This window comes from Musca domestica, unplaced genomic scaffold (assembly GCF_030504385.1).
Source record: "Musca domestica strain aabys unplaced genomic scaffold, Musca_domestica.polishedcontigs.V.1.1 3, whole genome shotgun sequence".
Taxonomy (NCBI): Eukaryota; Metazoa; Arthropoda; class Insecta; order Diptera; family Muscidae; genus Musca; species Musca domestica.
This window is the reverse complement of record NW_026712299.1, coordinates 15,701,129-15,727,824: the sequence shown is the minus strand read 5'-3', so window position 1 is coordinate 15,727,824 and position 26,696 is coordinate 15,701,129. Positions and strand designations below refer to the sequence as shown.

Genomic DNA, 26,696 nt, shown 5'->3' with positions numbered 1-26,696 from the left:
ATTCTGCACATTGTTACACACCTTCAAGCATAAGTAAAGGCGGCAACATTTTAGACAAATCTCCACCATATATTCCAACTATTACCTCGCTATATCCCGTAATTTTGTAGAGTTTAATTGAGCTTTCTTTGCAAATCTTGAAATATAGAGAATTTTGATGAAGATTTCAGTGGACATTAAAATATAAAGGCAACACGGGATCATGTATTCGACATATAAATTAGATATATTACAAATAGAAAACAAACGCGTCTATATTACCCTCCCTTATCTACATTGACTATGACATAATTTCATGTCCATAGTTCATTCGCCGTCTTTGGGGGGTGATTTTGGGTCCATTAAAAGTAAAATAGAATTTCAACAGAAAAAAATCAATAAGAAAGAATGTCAATGTACAGCAAAATTTCAAGGGTTTTGTTAAGACTCGACATAAAACGAAATATTACGAAATTTGTAAGGTTTCAGAGGGACACAGCAAAAAAACACAGGTAAATATTTCAAATGTTATTCACATTTTAGTACTGAGAGTTGACTCAACCACATAAAACGTAACAAGTGTTCAAAAAAAAAAAATAAATAAATAAATAAATAAATAAATAAAATTTAATTCATCCACAATACATATAAAATGAATTTAGTTCGTATATTATTAATCGTCAGCGCCTTCCTGACAACGGCATCGGCCCTTAGTTTTATTGTAACTTCGAAAATCTATATGGATGTGAAGCATCAAAAGAAACCTTTGGGTCGCATAATTTTCGGTTTATTCGGCAAGAGGGCACCGAAGGCCACAACAAATTTCCGTCACATTTGCACAAGAGGAATTAATGGCACCACCTATGTTGGATCGGAATTTCATCGGGTCATCAATCGTTTCATCATTCAAGGTGGTGATATTGTAAATCATGATGGAACAGGTTCGACAAGTATTTACGGTGATTATTTCGAAGATGAGGCACTGGATATTGAGCATTTAAGACCCGGTTACTTGGGTATGGCAAATCGTGGTCCCGACACAAATGGCTGTCAATTCTATATAACAACGGTGGCGGCCCGTTGGTTGGATGGTAAACATACGGTGTTTGGCAAAGTTTTGGAGGGCATGGATGTGGTACACGCCATCGATGATGTAAGTTTAATGAGTAAGCATTTAGGAAGAAGCTATAGACGTACATTTTTTTAATAGATTGGAGAGGACCCAAAATTCAATGTTTGGTTGGCTATTGGTCTGTTCCAAAACCTGCAAGAATCTATTCGTTTTGCAATTTTTTCGATATCATAAAGGCAAAACCGGTTATCATAGTAAAAACTTTTACATTCTTGAAGTTCTGGAAAATACCATATATTTGTCCTTCGTTTACAAAAGAGAGGATACTAGGATATATCTCATTCGGGAAAAATTGCAAAGCTAGTAGATGCTTTAAGATTCTGGAACAAAGCGTATGCTAGTAAAATACATCTCTTGATCAAGAAACTTTTGGTCTGTTCCAGAACTTTAAGAATGTGAAAGTTTTTACTATGATAACCGATTTACCCATTATGATAACGAAAGAAATGCAAAACTAATAGATTCTTGCAGCTTCTGGAAGAGAGAACTAACTAGCAGATTCTTGCAGGCTTGGGAAAATGCTTTCACTTTGGAAATTACTAGCCTAATTATTAATGCTGTGTTTTAAAACCTGCAAGAATCTACTAGATTTGCATTCTTTTCCGATATGATAAAGGGAAATCGGTTATCGTAGTAAAAACTTCTTGCAGTTCTGGAACAGACGAATTCGAAATTCTTTTTGTTTTTTGCTCATTTTTATACCTTCCACATTGGAAAGGAGGGTATATAAAGTTCATCTTCCGTTTGTAATATATTCGCCCTATAAATTATATACAGGGTGAGATAAAAAAACTGCAACAAAGTCAAACGCCATAATTTTTACTTTTTTTTTTAAATTTTATTGAATGAAAGCAAAAAATGTCGGAAATAGAATCAAACTTTACAATAAGTTTAGATTTGTTCGAATTAGTCACCTTTGGCATGAATTATGGCCTTCAAACGACCAATGAAACCGTCACTCGCTGCCAGAATGTTGCTCTGCGGTATTTTGGCGCATTCCCGGCGAAGTGCATGCTTGATCGACATTTTGGTATTTTTTAAAGCCTTGGTTTCCAAAATACTACAGACACAATAGTTCAATGCTTGAAATGAAACGAGGAACCTCATTTTATAACCACTCTTGGGTGGCGCGTGCTGAGTGCGATAATCCTGAGTTCTGTTGGAATGTCTAAGGTCTGCGGCGAAAATATTTGCGTGCCAAGGCTTTAATGCACCCTCCAGAATATTTTCGCGATAATATTCGGCAATTATTCTGATGCCACGGTCGATTAATACGAGCGGAGAGCGACCATCGGTTGTTATGGCGGCCCACACCATCACAATGGCCGGCGCTTGAGTTCTGGTGGCCAACCGAAGGTGCACATTTTCAGCTGACCTCTTTGGCAAGTAAACACTATCATTTTGTTTGTTTACAAACAGCTGGACAACAAAATTTTTCAATATTTGCGGAATAGAATATTGCGATATGTTCAGCTCACGAGCCATTTCCGGTCACTGCGACGCGGGTTTCGATCAAATCGCTTCTTTACTTTTGGAACCATGTCTGCTGATGTTGCTGTTTTCTTCCGTCCATTTCCTTGACGTCGGGCTACGCTACCAGTATCATGGTAACGAGCGATTTTACGAGACACAAAATATTTATTCACATTTAAATGCTGGAGTTCTCTAACGATAGCCACTTGTGGTTTTCCAGTCAAATATAAATAAATCACACTATCAAGCTTAAATACCATCACGATTGACTGTTTTTCTTAAAAATTCTCATCAAATTGATTTTGTACGTTTGTAAACAATATAATGAAATGACAGCAGTCTGAAGTTGGTTGCAGTTTTTTTCATTTCACCCTGTATTGATTTGATTGATATTGATTATTGATTTTTATACATTTTTTGTCTTATTTACGTTATTTCAATGTTTCTAGGTGAAAACGGATAGAGATGATCATCCCATACATCCGGTTATTATAACGAATTGTGGTGAAATACCAACTGAACCCTATGAATTTTATCCTGATGATTTTAGGTAAGCCAAATGCATACAATTTTAATTAGGTCTTAAATAAATATATTTCTTTATACTTTCAGTGTTTGGGGTTGGATAAAATCGGCTGGAATACCAGTGGCTAGTTCGTTTGTCATTCTCATCGTATTTCATTATTTCTTCCGGCAATTAAATATGTATTGTTAAATTTATGAATGAAAAAATAAACAATTATATTTATTAATCAGAAGATTATATAAAAAATATATTTCATATTCATAATTTTTGCGAATCTTTAATGGTGCCACGCAACAAAATCGGCAGAGTTGGTCCCATATGCAACTGCAATGTAAATATTAAAGATATAATTATTTTATTGAAATTCAAAATTTTTCTAAAACTTACATCGATAAACAAATAATCTTCAATTTGTTGATTTGCCGCATAATGCAATCTTTCGGGTCGTATTAGTATTACTACATTAAGTTTTGCTCCGGAAATAGTCTCATTTTTGCATTTCGTAAAAATCTTACAATGCGTATGATGGTGTTTGAGTTCGGCATAAATTGATTTATTCAAGCTGCCGTAATGATTCACTAACCACTTACGAGTGCAACGACTGCGACGAAGACTACGTTGGTGTTGTGACCTTTTGTCTATATCAAATGAATGGGCATGCCTGATTTTAGGATCAACTTCAACATCCATTATACGTTCGTACATGTTGCGATAGCGTTTCAATTGTTTCGTTTTACATTGATTTTGATTAGGGCGATGACAAATGAATTGTAAATCGCCAGCTCTAAAATTACACAAACATTTTTTAATTAACCTAATTGTAACTTGTTTTACATTATATATAAAGTATTTTTTTGGGAACCAGATAAAGTAGGATAATTTAAGAAGACTTCTACTACATACAGTATAATATCTATAACACTCCATAAAATTCATATTTTTAATTTGCCATATTTAGACTACATCGTCTACTTCCTATACTTTATATGAGATATGTCAACATTTTTGAAAAATGTGGAAATATGCTTGAGGTACCAGATACAGGGTGAGAAACTGGAACCAAATTCAGACTGCTGTCATTTCTAAGCCACGGGTCCGACAGCTCTTAAAATTATTCCAGTAACAGTTTATTATATTGTTTACAAGCGTACAAAAACATTTTGGTGAGAGTTTTCCAGAAAAAAAGTTATTCGTGATGGAATTCAAGGGTGATAGTGTGATTTCTTTATAATTGGGTGGATAACTAGAAGTGGCTATCGTTTTAGCACTCCGGCATTTAAATGTGAATAAATCTTTTGTGTCTGGTACCATCGCTTGTTACCGTGATACTGGTAGCGTAGCCCGACTTCAAGGAAGTGGGCGGAAGAAAACAGCAACATAAGCAGAAACTTGATCGAAACCCGTCGCCGAAAAATGGCTCGTGAGCTGAATATATCATGCTCGGGGTAAAGCCATTGAAATTCCAAAAAGTGCAAGAACTTACACCGCAACAGAAAAAATATACTCAAAAGAGCTTCGCTTGGCCGAAAGTGGTGAACTGCGAATTTGGGGTTCTCCGATTAGAAAACATTCATTGTCCAGCAGCTTCTTAACAAACAAAATTATCGTGTTTACTGAAAATGTGCACCTTCGGTTGGCCACCAGAACTCAAGCGATGGTCTGGGCCGCCATAACAGCCGATGGTCGCTCTCCGCTCGTATTAATCGACCGTGGCATAAGAATAAATGCCGAATATTATCGCGAAAATATTCTGGAGGGTGTATTAAAGCCTTGGGCACGCAAACATTTTGGCCGCAGACCTTGGACATTCCTACAAGACTTAGCACCATCGCACTCACCACGCGCTACCCAAAAATGGTTGCAAAATGAGGTTCCTCGCTTCATTTCCAGCACACAATGGCCACCAAAATCTCTAGATACCAATCCGTTGGACTATTGTGCCTGGAGTATTTTGGAAAACAAGGTTGGCACTAAAAAATACCAAAGTGTCGATCACTTTAAGCAAGCGCTTCACCGGGAATGGGCTAAAATACCGCAGTGCCACATTCGGGCAGCGTGTGACGATTTCATTGGTGGTTTGAAGGCCATAATTCGTGCCAAAGGTGACCAAATCGAACAAATCTAATTTTATTCTAAAATTTAATACTATTTCCGACCTTTTTTGCTTTCATTCAATAAAAATTAAAAAAAAAATGTAAAAATTATGGCGTATGGCTTTGTTGCAGTTTTTTTTATCTCACCCTGTATTTAGATTTTTACACGTTCTGTGTTTAAAATCAGATTAAATTCCTGAATTTGTTTTTATCTAAAGTATGTTAATCTTTCGTACTGTAATTTCAATCGCCATAGTATATTTGAGATATTATATCCCAATTAACATTGCCGCAATTTTCTGCTTGTGAGTGAGAGATGTTCTAAAGAGGTGAGAGTCTCCATTTTCCTCACATCTCGCACAATCAAAATGAAAAATTTAATTTCATATTAAAAAATGGGATTATTAGAAAACATTTTAAAAACTTACTTGTCTTCAGCTTCAATATCAACAAAGACGCCTGGAATTTCTATGACACTTCTTGCGGCTGCTATAAGTTTTCCGGGACCTAAAAACTCCAACGACACAGAGTAATTGTGGTATTGATTAAATACCAAATTACCTAACTCCAAAACAACGCCTCTCATTTGGAAGAGCAGAGGTTGAATGGTAAAATATTTAAAATTTGAGGCAAACTTGTTAACATTTGAATTCCTACATGAACGTTGATATTCTTGATGGAGGATCTTAAAGAGTTTACGAGTTTCAGCGTTCACCTGAAGTTGTTGGAGAAATCTTTCAGTTTCCAATAAATGTTCCAAAACCGTGGCGTTTGGTAACTCTTCGTTATTGTTTATTAAAACATAACTTTTGAGAACACAACGAAAGAAGTTGAGTTCTTGATTCCGCCGTGTCGTCGATCTTGCCGTTGTGGAATGACTTTCATCCAATATTGATCCTGAAGATTCTTGCGATAATTCCATTAAGGAACATATAGACTTATTCACATCGCGTTCTTCTGCTTGCATATTGAACAACTCATTATCATATTCCGTAATTTCAGTGAACATTTCAAAATAATAGATCTTTTGTAAAAAACGATATTCATTGATAATTTCCTCTGTCGTTTGTAGTTCTTGTGACAAATTTCGTTTTTCGGCTATAAAGATTGGCATAATACCCTGACCGAGGAATTTTACTGTTTTCACTTCGCCATTATTTATGGTTATACATAGTTCACGTTTAAATCCTTCCTCACTTAAACCCATTGAACCTTCAAATTTTAAGAAGATTTTATCGAAGGGTGGTAGTGTCAATTCCTTGTCGTCTAGCATTTTTATGTAGCCGATGATTGAGGATGGTAGATTTCTTGATGTTTTGGATATTATTTGTGTATTTAGGTTTATTTCGTAATTTGTTATATTCTCTGCAAGCACTTGTGCCATGAATTGTTCATACCATGGCTAAATGGGAGAGGGAAATAAAGAATACTTTGTGAGTACAAAAGCAATTTCCAAACTTTTGATCGACATAAGGGAAAGAAACCTTGTATGCTGATATTTGAATTTGGATAATCTTATACAGTTTCTGGGAAACAAATGACAATCTCTAAATTTTTGAAATTTTTAAAAATTAAAAAAAAATCGAGAACTTTTTCAAAAATTTCATTTTTTTTAATTCAGAATTTTTTTAATGTTTAAATTTTGTTTGCGATTTCTTATTAAAAATTTAAAACTTTTATATATTGAGTGAGAATCAACCCCCAAATGAAACATCTGAAGGTAGAATCTGGGTTTTTGGAAATTCGCACTAAAAAAGGGTACGAAAGTACTAAAAAAGTAATACTATGCCCAGGGTACTTTATCTCACCCTGTGCATAGAAAGTCAAATGCCATAATTTTTACATTATTTTTTTTTTAAATTTTATTGAATGAAAGCAAAAAATGTAGGAATTAGCATCAAATTTTAGAATAAGTTTAGATTTGTTCGAATTGGTCACCTTTGGCTCGAATTATGGCCTTCAAACGGCCAATGAATTCGTCACATGCTTCCCGAATGTTGCTCTGCGGTATTTTGGCCCATTCCCGGCGAAGCGCGTGCTTGAGGTGATCGACACTTTGGTATTTTTTTAGTGCCAACCTTGGTTTCCAAAATACTCCAGACATAATAGTCCAACGTATTAGCATCCGGAGATTTTGGTGGCCATTGTGCGCTGGAAATGAAGCGAGGAACCTCATTTTGTAACCATTCTTGGGTGGCGCGTGCTGAGTCCTGTTGGAATGTCCAAGGTCTGCGGCCAAAATGTTTGCGTGCCCAAGACTTTAATACACCCTACATTTATTCTGATGCCACGGTGGATTAATACGAGCGGAGAGTGACCTTCGGCTGTTATGGCGGCCCACACCATCACCAGGGCCGGCGCTTGAGTTCTGGTGGCCAACCGAAGGTGCACATTTTCAACTGACCTCTTTGGCAAGTAAACACGATCATTTTGTTTGTTTACAAACTGCTGGACAACGAATGTTTTCTCATCGGAGAAATCAAAATTCGGCAGTTCACCACTTTCGGCCAAGCGGAGTAACTCTTTAGTTTTTTTGAGTCTATTTTCTTTCTGTTGCGGTGTAAGTTCTTGCACTTTTTGGAATTTCAATGGCTTTATCCCGAGCTCCTTTTTCAGCGTACGAGCCACTGCGACGTGGGTTTCGATCAAGTCGTTTCTTTACTTTTCGAACCATTTCTGCTAATGTTGCTGTTTTCTTCCGTCAACTTTCTTGACATCAGGCTACGCTACCAGTATTATGGTAACGAGCGATGGTAAGACACACAAAATATTTATTCACATTTAAATGCTGGAGTGCTCTAACGATAGCCACTTGTGTTTTTTCAGTCAAATATAAACAAATCACACTTTCACGCTTGAATTCCATCACGAATAACTTGATTTCTGGAAAAATCTCACAAAATCTCTCACGCCTGTAAACAATATAATGAGCTGTCACTGGAATAATTTTAACAGCTGTCGGACGAGTGGCTTAGAAATGACAGCAGTCTGAAGTTGGTTGCAGTTTTTTCATCTCACTCTGTATATGGGAGCTATACCTAAATTTGAACCGATTCTCACCAATTTCAACATGGTTCGTCCTTATGCCAAACAGGTATTGTTTGAAAAATTCGGATAATAAATGCGACCTATAATAAATGCGATCGTATAATAAATGCGACCTGCATTATGTTCACAAAAATACATGTACAGACGGACGGACAGCCGGACTGACATGCATAAATCGACTCAGAAAGTGAACGACTCTATGAAGATCCTCAAAAGTAACTATGGGTCTATCTCTTTTCCCTCTCCATTTTACAAACAATTGCACAAAAAAAAATACCCTTTGTGTAGGGTATAAGTAAGTCTGAAATTTTAAAGGTTGACTTTTCCTTGATGAATGCGCGGCACTTGCTAATCTTAAACTATAAACGTCCCTTTGTAAATGATTGTAGGAGTACACTTTAGTTCAGGCGTCAATTCGAAAAAATACCGAGAATAAATAGATAAAACAATTAGGAAATATTCTCGAATTTTTGTGGGAACTTTGGTGCAAATATTTTTTCGATATACTGTAGAATGTTTTTTTACATATATATGAAATGCTGACTTTTAGGTAGAATTTTGACGCCTTCTAGGACCTATTTTATGAGAAATAATTTTGTATTTGGGGAATATTCCCGTTTAAAAAGATTTTTTACCATATTTTCAAAAATAGACCCACATGTTGACTCCCTTGGGGATTACAAAATGATATTCGTGTTTTTATCTGCAATATTGACGAAGACACTATATACCTAACATCAAAGGTTTCTAAGGAATCTTAATTCGAAAGTTGCAAACTCAATTTAGGTTACTTTGCTTTGTTTACACACATACTTACCTTTACCCCCAAATAAACACTATCCTTGCTGAGTTTTAATGTTCGATCCAGATTTACTAAATTAATTCGGAATTCTTGGCTTTCTCCACCAATAATCTGCAGTTGGAATGTTGCACAAACCTCAAAACCTTAAAAATATTTAAATGCATTTAATTTCTTTCATGAAAAATAAGAAATAGCTTCACCTCTTCTTATTGGAGGAATGTGTAAAGCACACATTATTGTTTCGCGTCCTTGCACGATGCCACTTTTTTCAAAAAAGTATACTCTGCCTTTGACGTCGCAGGTTTCAGAACTGGGTTCGGAGATTGTATAGCTATCTTCAATTTTAATATGTTGCAAAATTTCATCCAACGTGTGGTAGACATATGCCGTGGATGATGTTTGCTCTAGCAGATTTGAAGATGAGGGCACTTTACAAAAATTCTTATTATAATATAATGTTTTTGAATTCGTGTCATTTTTCTTATTCGAAATTGGTTCGGCAATATGTTCCTGGTCGTGATGAGCTATGCCAGATTTTTCGGGTTCGTTAATAATATTTTCCAAAATATCTGGCGATAATTCATGTAAACACAATTGCTTTTCCAATATTTCCATTTTAGAAGAAGATAGTCTGGGCTCAGCAGGTGGCAATGGTTCCAATAACTCCAATTTATAACGTTTGTGGGTTAAATCAAGCTCATTTATAATATCATCCAATATTTTTCGTACGCCAATGGGATCTTCCAATTTGGGCAGAACACAACGTAATTTCTGATAACGTTTTGTCATATTAGGCTCGGGATCATTTTCAAAAATAATAGTTTCCAAATTAAGGGATGCAATGATATCCGATATAATTATATCGGCTACTTGTTGACTATCATCCTCCTAAAAGCCAAAAATAGTTTTTAATATTAGATAAAAACAAATATTTATTTTGAAGACTTACTTCACTGATATAATGCCAGTTCTCTTGAAGTTTAGACCATTTGTACATGGCTGGCACATTTCCCGAATTCCTAACTGGTATAAAGGTTCCACCTTCTGCATTTTTTACAAAGAGTGTAACATTGTTATGTTGGATATTTAACGAAGGAGTAAATATGTTGAGTTTGATGTTGACAGATTTCTTAACCAAAAATAAGAAATAGAAAAACAGTCAATAAAAGTACTATTTTATCGTCTAAATGTCCCTAATCAACTAATTTACCTGTTTATGTGAATTCGCCGAACAGTTTATACGACCATCAACAGTAGAATTGTTGTGTTCTTTCACTGATTTCTTATCCAAAATTAAGAAAATCTCCTTAGTTTCTGCTGGACACATTGCAAATTCCAGTTCCTTAAGCGAAGGACATTCGAAGTGTTCTTTAAGCATAAATGGACTGAAGACCTTCAAACAGACCATTTCAATGAAATTATTTGTGGTGTTGGTAAGCTTTAATAGTTCTGAAAGGGAACATTATGAACAGTTATCAGAGCTATAATCGTTGATTTTTATATAATTTTCTCGGGGATAATCACAACAATTATCGTAGATTTTTTCAAATTAATTTAGTACCATTCAGTACTTTTCGTACACTTTCTAGAAAGTCCTTTTCTATACTAAACTTTAATTAACATTCCTCCTAAACCATTTAGTACCATTCTGTACTTTTCGTACACTTTCTAGAAAGTCCTTTTCTATACTAAACTTTAATTAACATTCCTCCTAAACAAAAATTCCATCAAAATCAAATTGTACGGTTCATGCATTTAATACAGTACAGTGCTTACACTCATTTAGTGTATTTTAGTACTTTTGCTACTCTTATTATTCGATTTCCCATAGAGCATTTGATTCGTCAATCCCACACAACATCAAAGTCCATAATTCCAACTATCCGGTTTCCAGACTAATTTCTTGCTAAAATACCAAATTTAGTATCATTTAATACTTTTCGTACTTTTTGGTACTTTTTTAAAAATCCAACTCCATATATCAATCCTACCTCACAAAAAATTACCCTAATACGAAATTTCAGATTTCCAACTCTATCCCCATATCAAGATTTCAAATTTCCAGCTCCACACATTGACCCAAATTCAAAATGTACCTATTTCGGCACCATGAAGTACAGTCAGAGTTCACATTTTAAAAACCACCACCTTATATCAAACCTAGTTCCCCGGTTTAATTCTTGTATAAAATGTGTTCATTTAAGCTCTATCCGTTTACATAGTACCCAATATAGTGTTTTTAGTACTTTTAGATCGAATTCCAAAAAAAAAACTTTAGCACATCTATCCTATATCCCATCAGCGACTTTATTCCAAATTCCAGAAGACCGTCTCTATCCGTTTGACAAAAAAAAACAGTAGATTCAATTTAAGTACCTTATAGCCTGTGGATCTAGAGACTCCCTCTTACACATCTGTACCTCTCTCTCTTTATACATATAGAATGCAGAACTTTCCTTACTTGCCTGGATGGAGGTTGCCTATCCACCAGATGGTTATTGGGATGGTTGTGTTTATAACACCCAAGCAAGTATTGAATTTTATTATGTTGCAGCATCGGTAAGACCTTTGCTTGCTCATGTAGAGGGTTAACGGAGGTCATAAGGAGGCATCCTGTTGCGGTTTTTGGGGCGCCATTCTGTCAGGATTGAATGTGTTTTCATTTCACAACGGAGCCGCATAGTCTACCATAGACCGGAATATCGTTTTGTACAACAAGGTTTCTATGTCAGTTCTCCATGGACTTGAGAACCGTGTTCCTACTTCTAATCTTGTCGCAGATACCTTTGGTATGCTCGGACGACTTTTTGGTGGTTCCAATTAAAACAGCATCGACCTGCACATTCACTGATATCCTGACATCGGCTGTCCATGTGGTGAAAAGTGGGGCCGTCGATTTCGTGGCGGATATTTTCATATCCCTCAGACATACGAAAAACTCTTTCGAGTTTATTGAAAGAGTGAAACTCCCATGAATTCGAGTTGGAGCGCTCCTGGGAAATAAATCGAATAAACTCATTTTTTGATGCCGCTTGAATAGGAAACAATACATTTAATACAAAATTTAGTACCATTTAGTACACCCTTTTCTAATTTTCGGATTTCAGCTCTATTCCTTCACCCAGTACCAAACTTAGAACTTTTCGTACAATTACACTACACATTTCCAAAATCAAGATCATATACCACTCCCAGATACCAACACAGACCTAAATATCAAATTTCGAAATTTCAGCCCTGCCCCTTCACCGAATGCAAAATTTTATACTATTTAGTATTTTTCGTACGAATTTAGTAGGAATTTCTAAGCCACCGCAAAATTTCAAAGACAATGCCACCAGTAAGCTATGTATCATATATCAAATATAGTGCCATTTAGTACTTTTCGTACAATTATTTATATACATTTTCAAAACCACCTTGACGGTGGATACTCAGATACAGACACCATCAGTAATCTAAATATCAAACTTCAGAATTTTATCTCTATCACTTCACCCAATACCAAATGTAAAAACATTCAGTTCACAATTCCGCAATTACTTCCATATTCCCAGGCTACACAGGAACATAGACACTAATGCAAAATTTCAGATTTCAAGCACCACTGTTCACCCAAAGCCTAATTGTACGAAATGTGGAACTATTTAGTACTTTTCCTGCACTTGCAGTACACATTTATAAAATCACCTCTTTAATACGAACCTATCAACAATACCCCAATACAAAATTTTCAAATTTCCGCTTTATTTGTTCACACTAAACCAAACTGTTCCAAATTTAGTACCATTTAGTACAGTTCCCTTACTTAGTAAGCATTTCCGACACCACCTTCATGTATCAGGCTTACTTTCCAACCTTAATTCTCATAAAAAATTTCAAAATGTACCATCTTACAAATTTAGTAACATTCAAAATCATTTGGTACACATAAGTACGAATGTCCAAAGCTTCCTACACACCCCAATCATACACTCTCACAAATTCTGGTATTCCATCCCTGTTGGATCGTGCAAATACAAATTGTACATTATTTAGTACATTTTAATGCATATAAGTACAAATTTAAAAAACTACATATATATCCCAATCCTTTACTCCGACAGTAATCTTATTTCCAATTTTCAGTATACCAGCTCTATTGGTTTACACAAATCCAAATGGTACCAAACTTAGAACCATTGAGTACACTTAAGTACAAATTTTCATTACTACCTACATCATACCGTCAAATAGAAATCTTATTTTGAAATTTCGGGATTCAAATCCTACAGGTTCGCCCAAATGTTCAGTTGTACAAAATTTAGTGACATAAGCACGAATTTCCAAAACTACCTACATTCTTCAGTCTAAGAATGCAATAGTAATCTTATTTCTAAAGTTCCGAATTCCAGCTCTATCGGTTCAACTAAATCGAAATTGTACCAAACTTAGTACCATTTAGTACTTATCGTGCACATAAGTACAAATTTTGAACACTTATATCCCAATCCTACACTCTATCTATCTATCTATCTATCTATCTATCTATCTATCTATCTATCTATCTATCTATCTATCTATCTATCTATCTATCTATCTATCTATATATCTATCTATCTATCTATCTATCTATCTATCTATCTATCTATCTATCTATCAATGACCCTCATTCCAAATTTAAAAATTCTATCTCTACTGTTTCCTCAAATTCAAGTGGTACCATATTTGGTACCTTTAAAAAGTTTTTGTAAAATTATGTTAGAGAATTAAATTATCTGTTTTGTGAAGATCAGTATATTTAAAAAATATTATTTTATTTACCCCACTGTGGATGTTCCTTATACTTGTGTGTGCGACAATAATCCATTTTAATTTCCCGACAATTCCACATTAACTCCGGTTGTGAAAACTGACCTCTAATAACAAAACGTGAGGATTGCTTCCTCGTCGGTTCTGCTAGATCAATAATATCGATGCGAAATTCATTATGAATGCTAACAGGTTCACAGGCATTGGCCACTATAAAAAATTGATCTTGTGACATTGGATCCATCACCAAATTATTGGGTTTTATTAGCAGCTTCGCTTTTATTTGTGTTATATGGCAAATTGGTTTGGACGAACTTTTCGTTTTTGTTATCGCAATCCGATATGAATGTTTACCACGATTTACAACTCGTATTAGTTTTGTATAGTTTGAGATTTCAGAGTAGTATTCATTTTCGGTTGTGCATAAAATCGTGCCAATATTAAAATCTTGCAGTTGAATATCTGGTTCAAAAAATATCGGCATTCCTTCGACATGTATGGTAATGGGGATTTTCTATTTAAATTTAAGGTTATTTCAATTTGAAAAGCTCAATTTTATTTCTATGTACCTTAACTGTTTCATATTGCATGATGATGTTCCAAGTATTCCTATATAATCCGGGATCAGTAAAATACATTTCCATTAAGACAACCATGCCTTGTCCAGTTGGCGCCAGTTGTCCGCCCTCCGGATAAATTCTAAAGTGAATTTCGTCTTTCTGTAGAAATTTAATTTAAATGAAAATTATCGTAAAATATCCCTAATAAATGTCATTATATTACCAATTTCATACTAAACCAAGTAGTTGTCGGTGTTATATTGTCAATGTATATGTAGAAGTTTGTCCTCTCCAATACCGTTACTCTTTTGACAATTTGTTGGGGATTGATGTTAATTTGAGGTAGAAGAACTTCAGATTTGATGTGAAATGGAAATCCAGTATTGACGCCAATAAACTTTATGCTGTTGAAGAAAAATCGCGAAAGATAAGAAATTTAAGACTTAATTTAGGTAGAAGACTACTTTAAAAAATAATTTCAAATTTGCCAATTTCTTTTAAGCCAAATAACTTTTTATGTCCTTTATTATGATACCGCCTTATGTGGCACTGTGGGGAAGATTTAGCTAAACCAGCGGGGGTTTGCTCAGTGTCTTCAACATATGGCCTAGGATCTTTAGTCTAGTGAAATCGCACAATTGGATCGTATTGTGTCTAGGATGGTTGGTATTGAAAATCAAATGTATCGGTCCACGTTTTGGTATTGCCGCCATACGACGGCACCTTCCGATATTTGGTATTTTTGACGATTTTTGCCACATTTTTTCACGGATTTATCTAAAAATTGGTATTTTTAGCTCCGGTGGCAGAACATTAAATATTTAATATTTAAGTCCACGTTTGCCTACATCTGCCATATATTGGTACCACCCTATTTTCGGTATTTTGATGAAAAAGATACAACAGCCTATGACAGAATTCGGCCGGGCCAAACTTACAGCTATTTTACTTGTTCTCATTCGGTTCTCCGTTTAATATTGTCTTAGTTTCGTTGCTCGTTATTCTCTTTCTTGATAATTTTGAGTAAAGAAGTTCCCGTTACACGTGTTGGAATCAGGTATAAAAGGGTGGATTATGGCAGAATCGGGTTAGTCAGCACTCTCCCAAAAGTATCTTCTAGTATCCTTGTAGTCTACTTCAGTAATTATTGAGGTCTCTCGCAACCGCATCATTTAATATCCCTGCAGTCTGCTTGAGTACTTATTAAGGTATCTGCCAACCTTGGCTTTGAATATCCTTGTAGACTGTTTGTGTACTTATTAAGATCTCTCGCAACCGTATCATTTCCTGTAGTCTGCTTGAGTACTTATTAAGGCCTTGCAACTGTAACTTTTAATATCCTTGTAATCAGCTTGAGTACTTATTAAGGTCGCTTGCAATCGTATCTCTTAATATCCTTTTAGTTTGCCTGAGAACTTATTAAGCACTCCCTAATAGGTCCTGCATGAGGACTTATCAAGGTATCTCGCATAAAATTCATTCCGTAGACTTGAACAAGCCATCCCCAATCCTAAATACTAAATCCTGCCACGTGTCTCGAGTACTTATCCGGGTCTCGAGTCGAAGAACCATTTCCAGTTCTGGGTTGAAAACGAGTATACTTACCATAGAATAAGAATATTATAAGTTAATTTAACAATAAAACGTAATATCGAACGAAATCAACTATCTCTCTTTCTGTCTCAAAAGAAATACATTTCTGTGCGAACCCTCGGAACCCTACGAGCCATTGCGAGAAATCCTTGAACCTCTCTGTTAAACCATATAAAAGTGACTCCCAATCGCAAATGTTTGCCACGCGAGAACGTCTCATATGCAGGTCCTGAAAAAAAGGATATAAAATTGCCCGTCCGCACCGGAAATTTTGGTGGGGAAAGGTACATTCGACCATGCAGCACCTGAATGATGTTATCGCCAGTTTGACTATATCAAGTTCCTCCAACTACCACTCAGCCTCCACCTATAAACACCGAATCCCAGACAAACATTAATAGTCGTATTACGGTTACGCCGTCGATACTTAGTACCGGATCTAATCCGGGAATGAGATTTTAGAAATTCCGATTGAATTTCTCTGGAAGGCCTCATTTGTAATAATTAATTGAGCTCGATAGATATTTAGAAAACCAATAACCCTATATTAACTTACAGTCCCAAAAGCGAAATAAATCCAGGTTTCTTATATTCCACAGCACATGGAACTTTGATGATTGATTCTGGTTCAACGAAATATTTCCAACGGTAATTTAAAAATTTCATTGTACCATATTCATTGTCAGGCTACAAAAATACACAATTATGGCAAAATGTTTTATAATTTCCAAATATATATACTCACAATTACATCGAAATAGAAAAATCCACCAATTTTACTGCAATTCTCAAAAATCATTTCAAATTCATATAGTTCTCCAGCATACAGAGGATCTTGCATATTGATAACATTATCCCATACAATTTCTGGCACCGAACAATTATATTCAACCCATAGTTTACTCAATAAATTATTGGAACGTACTATTTGTTGCAAATTCGACTCTATACTGTCAGCAACATTATTATCATCATCAGGATTACTGGAAGGTGGCAATATTGGACAAACCCGCAATTCAATATATTTCTGTTGATGACCAATGACATTCGGTATTACGACAACACTTATAACTTTTCCCGTATTCGGATTAAGATAGATTATTTCATTATTACAATAGATTTCTTTTGGATCAGAAGATAGGGAATTCCAATCCATGTTACAATAGTTTTTATATTTATCCATATCATAAAAATATGAGGTTTGTAATAAGGCGGATAATGCCTCTTCGATGACTTTTTGTTCCATATCTGGTTTGTCGAATATTTTCAGTTTTTTCAAATGATAAATTAAATTGGAAGCAATTGTGGGTATGGAATCTATAATATAGGAATATAGGTATTTACAAACTTTAAGGCATATTCATGACCTATATATAAAGCACATCTGACAACTAAGATAGCTGTCAAAGATATAATTGTGGTTTAAAATTTAAAGAGAGTTAAATCATAATAAGGGGCGAGATAAAACAAAACTGAAACAAAGTCAAAAGCCATAATTTTTACATTTTTTTTTTAATTTTATTGAATGAGAGCAAAAAATGTTGGAAATAGCATCAAATATTAGAATATGTTTAGATTTGTTCGAATTGGTCACCTTTGACACGAATTATGGCCTTCAGACGGTCCATTCCCGGCGAAGCACTTGCTTCAGGTGATCGACACTTTAGTATTTTTTAGTGCCAACCTAGCTTTCAAAAATACTCCAGACACAATAGTCCAACGGATTGGTATCCGGAGGATACCCCATTCTTTGGTGGCGCGTACTGAGTCCTGTTGGAATGACCAAGGTCTGCGGCCAAAATGTTTGCGTGCCCAAAACGTTAATACACCCTCCAGAAAATTTTCGCGATAATATTCGGCATTTATTCTGATGGCACGGTCGATTTATACGAGCGGAGAGCGACCATCAGCTGTTATGGCGGCCCACACCATCACCATGGTCGTCGCTTCAGTTCTGGGCGCCAACCGAAGGTGCACATTTTCAGCTGACCTCTTTGGCAAGTAAACACGATCAGTTTCTTTTTTTACAAACTGGTGGACAACGAATGTTTTCTCATCGGAGAAAACCAAATTCGGCAGTTCACCACTTTCGGCCAAGCCAAGCGACTCTTTAGCTCTTTTGAGTCTATTTTCTTTCTGTTGCGGTGTAAGTTCTTGCACTTTTTTGAATTTCAATGGCTTTACCCCGAGCTCATATTTCAATGTTTGCCGAAAGGAATATTGCGACATGTTTAGCTCACGAGCAATTTTTCGGCCTCTGTGACGCGGGTTTCGATCAAGTCGCTTCTTTACTTTCCGAACCATTTCTGCTGATGTTGCTGTTTTCTTCCGTCCACTTCCTTGACGTCGGGCTACGCTACCAGTATTAGGGTAACGAGCGATGGTACGAGACACAAAAGATTTATTCACATTTAAATGCTGGAGTGCTCTAACGATAGCCACTTGTGGTTTTCCAGCCAAATATAAAGAAATCACACGATCACCCTTAAATTCCGCCACGAATAACTTTTGTTCTGGAAAATTCTCACCAAAATGCTTTTGTACGCTTGTAATCAATATATAAGAATAACTTTAACAGCTGTCAGACGAGTGGATTAGAAATGACAGCATTCGTATAACGATCCTGTAGTATTATGATTTGTTCATGATCTAATCATTAGGTCCCTACCAAGGTAAGCTGCAAAGACCTAAAATGGTAAAGACTAGACAAAATGCATTTTGAGCAAATGGTTTGTGTCTACAATACACGGAGTAACAGCTCATGTCAGAGACATGTTAATATAAAAGCCGCAATTACAGAAACGAATAACAATAAAAATTTGAAAAACAGAAAATTTTGGTTTTAAAATTTTATTCCATAGACCTTTCCAAAAATTTGCACGCTGTCTTAGCGGTCTAAATCAGTTAACATTAGTAGCTATGTTGTTATGATATCGTAACAACAGAGGTATTTTGACAGGGTTGCCATATTTTGACTCTGTCTTGTCCTATCTTTACACTTCTATGTCTTTGTAAAATTTTTCAAATTTTTATTGTTATTCGTTTCTGTAATTGCGGCTTTTATATTAACATGTCTCTGACATGAGCTGTTACTCCGTGTATTGTAGACACAAACCATTTGCTCAAAATGCATTTTGTCTAGTCTTTACCATTTTAGGTCTTTGTAAGCTGATTTTCATATAAAAAGTATGTTTAAATACAAAGTTTAACCAAGAGGAACCGTGAAATTTTACCCTTCAGAATACAGCATGCTAAAAGTATACTCATGGTTAAATGCTGCAAAAAACTGTGTGTAAACGTTCTATAAATGTCAGAATGCATTATTGTGATTGAAAATGCTTATCGTGATTAAAATCGCTGTGAGAAGGACAAAGAAACTGTAAACAAAACGACCACACATTTTGTAATTTACTGAGAGCATGACTCGCTTATTAGGTCATCTAATAAAACCAACTGATTTCAGATATTTTATCAAAATACATGCATTTGATAAATTAACTTTTAAAAACATAAACAAAAATGCTAACACTGTGATCACAATAGTAGTTTTTCGTTTTTCTTACACTACCTTATTCAAGGCCCTTGACTGATAGTTTGATTATTATTATTGCTTTGTTTCAGAACCTGCAAGAATCTACTAGTTTTGCAATTTATTTTCGATATCATAAAGGAAAAACCAGTTATCTTTGTGAAAAGTTTCATATTCTTGCAGTTCTGGAACAGAGCATATTGTGGACTGTTTCAATGGTCTCACTCAAAACTTACCCAATGCTTCTTCTTGAAATTCCGTGCTATACGATGTAATTGATGAACTATCATAATTTATCATTGATCGATATGTTTGTAGTGACATTTCTGAATTTTTCATTTCTACAATCATATTTCCACAATTAACTTCCACCCTCGAATCGTCATCATCTAAACGTGATATTATTTCTTCATTTTCTTGACATTCCAGCATATGAATGATGGGATCTTTGACATTTATTGGCAAATGTTGGTTGGTATCGTTTATATTTAAAACCAATGGAGTTTCTATACCATCATTGGGAACACAGCATTGTACAGTAATTGGTACAGACAGCGGGTTCATTAGAAGTACCAAACGTTTTTGTGGCACACAAACTGGTACAATGTCCAAATCGATGATGTCGGGAAAACATTTGACACGGACTTGCTGGGAGACACCTCTGCAATAAAAGTTAAAAGATTAAGCAAGTAATTTTGAAAATACCGAAAACTTGATAAGTTGATGCTTGGCGTCTTAACGATAAAGTACATTTACAGTACTGACCAACCCCAGATTTTTTTATCGAATTATATATATTGTGATTGGTCACGTAAACAAACATCAGCTGAGAGGCATTTGTATTCTCCTTATGGTGTATGTATATATATAAGGTAAATCCACTTGGTTTAATAGATCTGGGGATTGGGATAGTTCCAATTACGTTCAACTGACGTTTGTTTCAATTGGATCAAATCCAATAATTAACCAATATACCATTAGGTTTAGTGGTTAAATTCAATAATTGACCAATCACAATAAATATAAATGTTGAGATGGTCAAGGGCTGCCATGGTAGAAAAATATAGGTAGACGGGTCGACACAGCTGCTAGGACAATGAACTGTCAAACAAATTTTAGAATTGAAAATGTTGAATGAAATTAAAAAAAAAATACAAATCTACTTATATTTGAAAAACATTAATTTTTTTTTGACATATCAATGTTTCCAAGCGTTAATGTATCTACCTGTATTCTTCTACCATGAGAGCTGCCCTTCTAGAAATGGAGAATTCGACAACTTTTAAATGGACCATCGACTTAAGTTATTTTTTCCAGTCAAAGTGACAGTAATTTAGTAATTTAAACCAGCGGTGCTCAAAACCGTGTTCTAGAACATGAAGAGAAAAAAGAGATAATTTAAGAGAAAATTAAAATTCTGTTTTTCTTTATATTTTACGGTTCTATTTAATTGTTTTTAAACACGAATGTTTGCCAAAATAATTTATAAAGCAAATGGATAAAAAATATTTGTATAAATAATGACTTAACACTGTTTTGTTCTTGATTTAAATAAGCAAAGACTGAAAAGAGATATTTCTTCTTGAGCACCCCTGTTTAAACCAGCCTTGTACACAAAATATATAAAATGTAGTCGTAAGAGACACTCTCGTCCTGCTAAATTAATGAAAATTTCGAGAGAATATGTGTGCTTTGTTTCTACTTTTTCATTCGAGGCGGCCCATATCTTGAAACTTTTTTTCTGAAGAAGAAATGTTAACAAATACATCTATAACATTACCTTATTAAAGTGGTAAAGAAATTTCCATTTCTCACTTTAAATTGCAAGGTGATCAAAAATTTGCCCACAACTTTAGCAAAAAATTGCAAATTGAATATGGCACTCTGACAGGGTTTCAAATCATAGCCACCTGCAGGTGTAATCACAACGCTTGCTTCATCATGACTAATAAAGTCATAATAATCTACATGACATTCAGAGAGACCTATGAAATCAGCAAAATGAGCAATTATTTACCTAGAGGGATTTTCTCACTCACCATCAACATTGAGAACCTTAATGCTGGCGCATTGTTCCTCACCGAAATAGACATTGCGAAAATCAATACATTTCGGAATAATTTCAATATCAGGACCATTTATAAAACCTTTCACTTTTATTGACTTGTATTCAGCTCTCATCCCATCTTGGGCTTTAATGGACAAATTTGTTTCAACTGAAAATGGAGGGATTTCTAGTTGGGAACAAAAGTTTTCATGCATTATGGGACGAAAGGTGATGTTAATCAACTGCGATAAATTCGGCGAGAGAGTCCCACAGTTGGGATGAAGTTGAAAGTGTCTCCATGGATATTTATCAATAATTTTATTATTTTCTTTGGACATAATTTCATAGCAGTTGTCTTCAGTATTTTCGAGAAAAAGTGCCTGAAATTTGATGGTTTTATTCGAATCATTACATATGCGAAATGACTTGGACGTATTTCTATCGAATTTAATGGCATCGAATTGAATATGTATGGTGTCTGGAAAAAGACTCCACTGCATAGGCTGGTGGACAAATGCAACTTCAAATGTTTCTGAAATAGAAAAACACAATTAGAATCTGTTCCATTATGACAATATGAAAGTGCATGCGAAGGAAAAGTCAAAAGTCGGGCGGGGCCGACTACATGTTACCCTACACCACTATGCATATTTAGTAGAGCTTCCGTAACAAAATAATTTATTTGAAGTATATCATACCACCTATCGACATTTGGCTTTAGAGCAGTTATAGTTTGGTTTTAGAGGGAACTAATATATGGGAGGCATATTCAATTCGGAATCGATTTTCAACAAATTTGACGGTGACATATTTATCTTTTATACCAAATAACATTGCTATAGAGTGCATATTATGACTTCGAGAAGGATTAAGGATATTTAGGAGCTGTATCCAAATCTTATCCGATGTCGATAAAATTTGGCAAAGGTATTTCCGAGGTCTATAAGATATCTGGTACCAAATATCATTCTTGTGGACTGCATATTACGCATGTGAAGGACTTAAAACCCCAAATCAGATGAAACATATATATGGGAGCTATAGCTATATCTGAACCGATTTTCTCCAAATTCGATGTACTTGCTTCTAGATTGAATTCGGTCGAATGTACCAAAATTTAGGACATTTGGACTGGTATTGGCCATTTGGTGCACAATTAACACGAAATCGGTTGAAGATATATATGGGAGCTATCTCAAAAACTTAAAACCCCAAATCGGATGAAACATATATATGGGAGCTATAGCTATATCTGAACCTATTTTCATTAAATTTTATTTACTTGCTTCTAGACTGAATTCGGTGGGATGTACCAAAATACAGGTCATTTGGACTTATATTAGCCATTTGGTGCACAATTAACCCGAAATCGGTTGAAGATATATGGGAGCTATAACTAAATCTGATCCGATTATCACCAATTTCAATAGGGTTCGCCCTTGGGCCAAACAAATAATGTTTGGAAAATTTCATCTCAATCGGATAATAAATGCGATCTGCATTTTGTTCACAATAATACATGGGCGGACGGACGGACTGACATACTACGACTCAGAAAGTGTTTCTATGATCGTCAAAAGTAACTATGGGTCTATCTCACTTCCTTGTCCCTGCTACAAACAAATGCACAAAGACATAATACCCCTACCACTATGTGGTTCAAGGTATAAAAAGGATCTTAATTTAGGTTAGTCTGGATGTATAGAAATCTTTACAAGAATTTGTAAAATGTAACAAACATAAATTTGAAAAAAATATTTTAAATTTTAATTTAAAGCTAAACTATTAAACTCAAAGATAATTTACAATTTTAAGCATACATTTGAAAGCTGAGGACAGGAATCTTGCGTAATAATTTCCGTAAACACAACTTACCCGAACCAAATTTGTATTTGATAACATCGCTAACTTCAGTAAAAGCTTTACAGGCCAGTTTTAACAATATTGTGCAATAATCACGTTTAGGAATAGTTAAATTAGGCACAAAAAGAGTCAGATGAGAGTTAGTTCTGCGAATAAAAAATGTTGATGAAAACATTACCAAAATCTATTGAAATATCGAAACTTACCCTTTCACATTGAAAGACGTCTTCTCCGAATTTCCATTATACAAAACAAGTTCATAAAATGTAAAACTACCCACAGAGGTTGAAGGAAATACAAGCAGTTCTGGTATACTCGGCACCTCTATTTTATGTGCACCCAATATAATGATGGGCAATTCGAATTTCAAATTCGGATGTTCTGCTTCAATGAAAATGTGACGTCTACGATTAATATTTAACTTTTTCGTTGGTTTCAGGCATATTGATAATTGTACGGTTTGTTCAGATTCCAGAAAGTTGTCCATTAGATTTTCAGGATTAGTACTAATGGAAATATCCTCAGAATCGGTGGTGTATAGCAAACGACGGTTGTGCTAATAAAATAAAAATAAAATGTTAGTTTAATAGAAGTATATCCTTTTTAGCAATCTTACCAATCCCTCATTTTTAATTGTTATCAAACTTTCATAACAGCTTCCAATTTTTAGCGAGTTTTTGTATATTACAACCCTTGGTAAAATTTTTAATGTATTGACAAGAGTACATTTGCTATTGATGTAATCTGAAAGTTTGCCAAAAATAGTTAATTATTAATTGATTTTGCTAGCGGATCATAAACTTACATTGTTTCTGTGCACAACAATAAGTTTCAAGGCGTTTTGTTAGCGCTACGTCTTCTTTTGTTTCAATGTGTGACATGTTTAAAATAAAAAAATGTTTTCAAAAATAGCAGTGATAACAGACAACAAAATCAAAATTCCTTTTCGTTTCTATTGTGAATTGTCGTTTTCATTACATTTGCTTTGTTCCAGTAGTAGTACGATTCTATAAGTCATTTTTTGAGTTACCGACAAACATCTTTAAAATTAAAATACTCATAATTTGAACGAAAAATTTTCGACAGGTTAGCGACTAAATCATAGAAGTCTAAAAGTTCTACCGATAGTAACGGTGCTGTTACCGTTAATTTCGACTTGTCATTCAAAATTTTGCGTCTTAATGTTACCGATATTCGATGGTAACTCAAAAAAGTCAGATTCCCACTACAGAACTTGAAATGACTATATATGTTTATTATGATAACCGATATTACCTTTATAATATTCAAAAAATAGTACAAATAAGTTATATGTTGCAGAAGAAGCATTGTGTTTCCAAAAATCACTACTAACCAATCGATATAAATAAGACTATTGAACATGGCAGAAGAATATAGGTAGACGTATCGACACAGCTGCTGAGACAATGCACTGTCAAACCAATTTTGAATTGGAAATATTAAATGAAAAATTATTTAAATGTTTAAAAATTGTTAAAAAAACACGAATTATAATAACCTCCGAATGACGTCGTATAAGAAAACATATAAAAATCTACTTATATTTTAAAAACATTTAAAATTTTTTGACATATCAATACTCCCAAGCGTTGATGCATCTACTATTGAAAACACAAATCGCATAAAGTGCGATTAATCAACTATATGTAAACGGTTCTCAATCCAATCAGTTTGATGTGTTGCCATGAAGTATTGCACATTGTATGTTATCGAAATTAAATCGATTAATCTACAAACGATTGCTGGAATTCTGTTGGAGCAGCACGAGCTGTGGGATTTTCTTCACTATTTTTGTTTATTCCAAAGGAATTTTACCAAAAAATCAATTATATTAACTTTATTCTTACAAAACAAATGTTCCTTTGTTAAAACCAGTGAGTAATAAAAATGTCTCAACTAATTAAACCTGGTAAGACAACTAAAAGTTCCTGCATTTCCAAGTGATTTGTTGTATAACCATAACGTTTCTTTTTTATGTTATTGCCGGTCCATAACCACACAGAACTCTTCCACCAGCTGAAACGCAGTAATCCTCTTTTGCAATTCCAACGTTTTCGGGCAAAAATCAATATCCAACGACCCCGCCAACCTCATTATGAAAGGGCCCGAGTAATAGCCGTCACAACACCCCGCTATCCAGAACCACCAAAAACCACGAATTGTTTTGAAAAGAAATCACGAACGGTACAAGAAAATCCCTACAATGACATCATTGCCCGTGAGGTCTACAATTGGCTAAACAACTCCAAGATGGTTGGTATCTTCCACATAAACTCCATCAAATCGGATGATTACTTTGATGCTCGTGTCTTGCTGCACAAACAAAACATGCAATTGAAACAATATGGTCAGAAAATCATACGTAAAGCTGTGGAAGGCAACCGTTTCGAGGCTATATTGCCGCTATTCGATGCCCAAACATGTCTGTTGTTTTCTCCCGAACCCAGGGTATCACAATTGCTAAAAATTACCCGAAAAATTCCACAAATGCTTCTCTTAGCTGGCATTGTTGATGATACATTACTTAGCCGCAATGAATTTATGCAATATGCTCAAATGCCTGGCCTGCAATCGGCTCAAGCTGAGCTTGTACAGACACTAAATATGGCCGGCACAACGTTGGTACAAAATCTGGAGGCACATCAAAAGAATTTTGTAAATATTTTGGATGTTTATGCTAAGAGTGATAGTGAAAGTAGCGACGCCGCTAGCAAACCAGCAGCAACATCGACAACAAATAGTGAAGAGAGTAAAAATTAATTATTTCTAATGTGTTAAATTGTTACAAAATAAAATCATAAAGAAATTACAAATGATTAAATGGATTCAATATGCTGATTGTGTGAATAACAGCAAGGACCAGAAATCCGATAATAGTGAGTATGTAAACATGTAGAAAAGTGACCCGTAGAAAGTAAATTTTACAGCCATCCATTACAAAGAAAAGGTATTTAGACGCATTCGCAAGACAACATTTGCAGGTTAATTCCCAAATTTGTGAGAACATAAATGAATATACGGAGCTTAAAAAATGTGCTTATTACCGACAAGAGACCGGCTATAATTTTTTACATAGTTTGTATCCCCATATTATAGCTTTTTTAAAGATCCGATTAAAATACTGATTTTTTCATACCACCACTTGTTTGATAGGCATTTTGATAAGCATGGTGTGTTATAATGATTCGAGCACAGTCCATAAACTTAAATTGTAACACATAGTTGTGGCTTGCTCGGAA

The 26,696-nt window shown here is 34.9% G+C and overlaps 3 protein-coding genes across 3 annotated transcripts; 2 read left to right on the top strand and 1 right to left on the bottom strand.

The window, feature by feature from the left end:
- The first annotated feature begins 526 nt into the window (after nucleotides 1-526).
- On the top strand, nucleotides 527-3,374 carry LOC101895320 (peptidyl-prolyl cis-trans isomerase, rhodopsin-specific isozyme). The gene is made up of 3 exons (XM_005185187.4): nucleotides 527-1,132; nucleotides 3,034-3,134; nucleotides 3,197-3,374. The coding sequence occupies exons 1-3, from the start codon at nucleotides 632-634 to the stop codon at nucleotides 3,297-3,299; spliced, it is 705 nt and encodes a 234-aa protein (XP_005185244.1). The 5' UTR covers nucleotides 527-631; the 3' UTR covers nucleotides 3,300-3,374.
- Nucleotides 3,344-24,359, bottom strand: LOC101896885 (uncharacterized). Its single transcript, XM_020037354.2, has 19 exons — nucleotides 24,242-24,359; nucleotides 24,053-24,180; nucleotides 23,643-23,992; nucleotides 23,449-23,582; nucleotides 21,566-22,105; nucleotides 21,307-21,511; nucleotides 19,763-20,187; nucleotides 16,743-17,314; nucleotides 16,554-16,684; nucleotides 14,628-14,808; nucleotides 14,414-14,563; nucleotides 13,857-14,358; nucleotides 10,264-10,502; nucleotides 10,003-10,182; nucleotides 9,254-9,941; nucleotides 9,069-9,196; nucleotides 5,632-6,605; nucleotides 3,498-3,894; nucleotides 3,344-3,434 (listed from the first exon to the last, which is right to left on the bottom strand). Exons 1-19 carry the CDS (start codon nucleotides 24,315-24,317, stop codon nucleotides 3,369-3,371), a joined length of 6,066 nt encoding a protein of 2,021 aa, XP_019892913.1. The 5' UTR covers nucleotides 24,318-24,359; the 3' UTR covers nucleotides 3,344-3,368.
- Nucleotides 24,360-25,180: 821 nt separating this feature from the next.
- Nucleotides 25,181-26,270, top strand: LOC101896711 (large ribosomal subunit protein uL10m). Its single transcript, XM_005185196.4, has 2 exons — nucleotides 25,181-25,366; nucleotides 25,460-26,270. Exons 1-2 carry the CDS (start codon nucleotides 25,345-25,347, stop codon nucleotides 26,215-26,217), a joined length of 780 nt encoding a protein of 259 aa, XP_005185253.1. The 5' UTR covers nucleotides 25,181-25,344; the 3' UTR covers nucleotides 26,218-26,270.
- The last annotated feature ends 426 nt before the right edge of the window (nucleotides 26,271-26,696 follow it).